Source organism: Haliaeetus leucocephalus, unplaced genomic scaffold (genome assembly GCF_000737465.1).
Source record: "Haliaeetus leucocephalus isolate CR32 unplaced genomic scaffold, Haliaeetus_leucocephalus-4.0 Scaffold214, whole genome shotgun sequence".
Taxonomy (NCBI): Eukaryota; Metazoa; Chordata; class Aves; order Accipitriformes; family Accipitridae; genus Haliaeetus; species Haliaeetus leucocephalus.
This window is the reverse complement of record NW_010972650.1, coordinates 840,840-841,219: the sequence shown is the minus strand read 5'-3', so window position 1 is coordinate 841,219 and position 380 is coordinate 840,840. Positions and strand designations below refer to the sequence as shown.

The 380-nt window shown below is 74.2% G+C and overlaps 1 protein-coding gene across 1 annotated transcript in view; it reads left to right on the top strand.

The window, feature by feature from the left end:
• Positions 1–7: 7 nt before the first annotated feature.
• The window catches only part of DHH (desert hedgehog), a gene marked incomplete at its 5' end in the record, with an annotated part of 2,989 nt that continues 2,616 nt past the window's right edge, over positions 8–380 (top strand). The window contains one exon of the mRNA XM_010566578.1: positions 8–310. Coding sequence (XP_010564880.1) covers positions 8–310 — 303 coding nt within the window. The remainder of the gene's footprint in view (positions 311–380) is intronic.

The following is a 380-nucleotide window of genomic DNA, read 5'->3' as shown; positions in this document are numbered from 1 at the left end:
GCCCCGGTGGAACCCGCTCGCCCTCGGCCTGCTCGGCCTCGCCGCCTGCCTCCTGGCCGTACCGGTGCTGGGCTGCGGTCCGGGCCGGGGTCCGGTGGGGCGGCGACGATTGGGGCGGCGGCAGCTCTCGCCGTTGCTCTACAAGCAATTCGTGCCCAACGTGCCCGAGCAGACCCTGGGGGCGAGCGGGAAGGCGGAGGGCAAAGTCCTGCGGGGCTCGGAGCGCTTCAGGGACCTGGTGCCCAACTACAACCCCGACATCATCTTCAAGGACGAGGAGAACACGGGGGCGGACCGGCTGATGACCGAGGTGGGGGCTGCGCCCGACCCGGCCCGGTCTCGCTCCCGGGGGCGGGGGGACGTGGGGGCGGCGGGGGAGG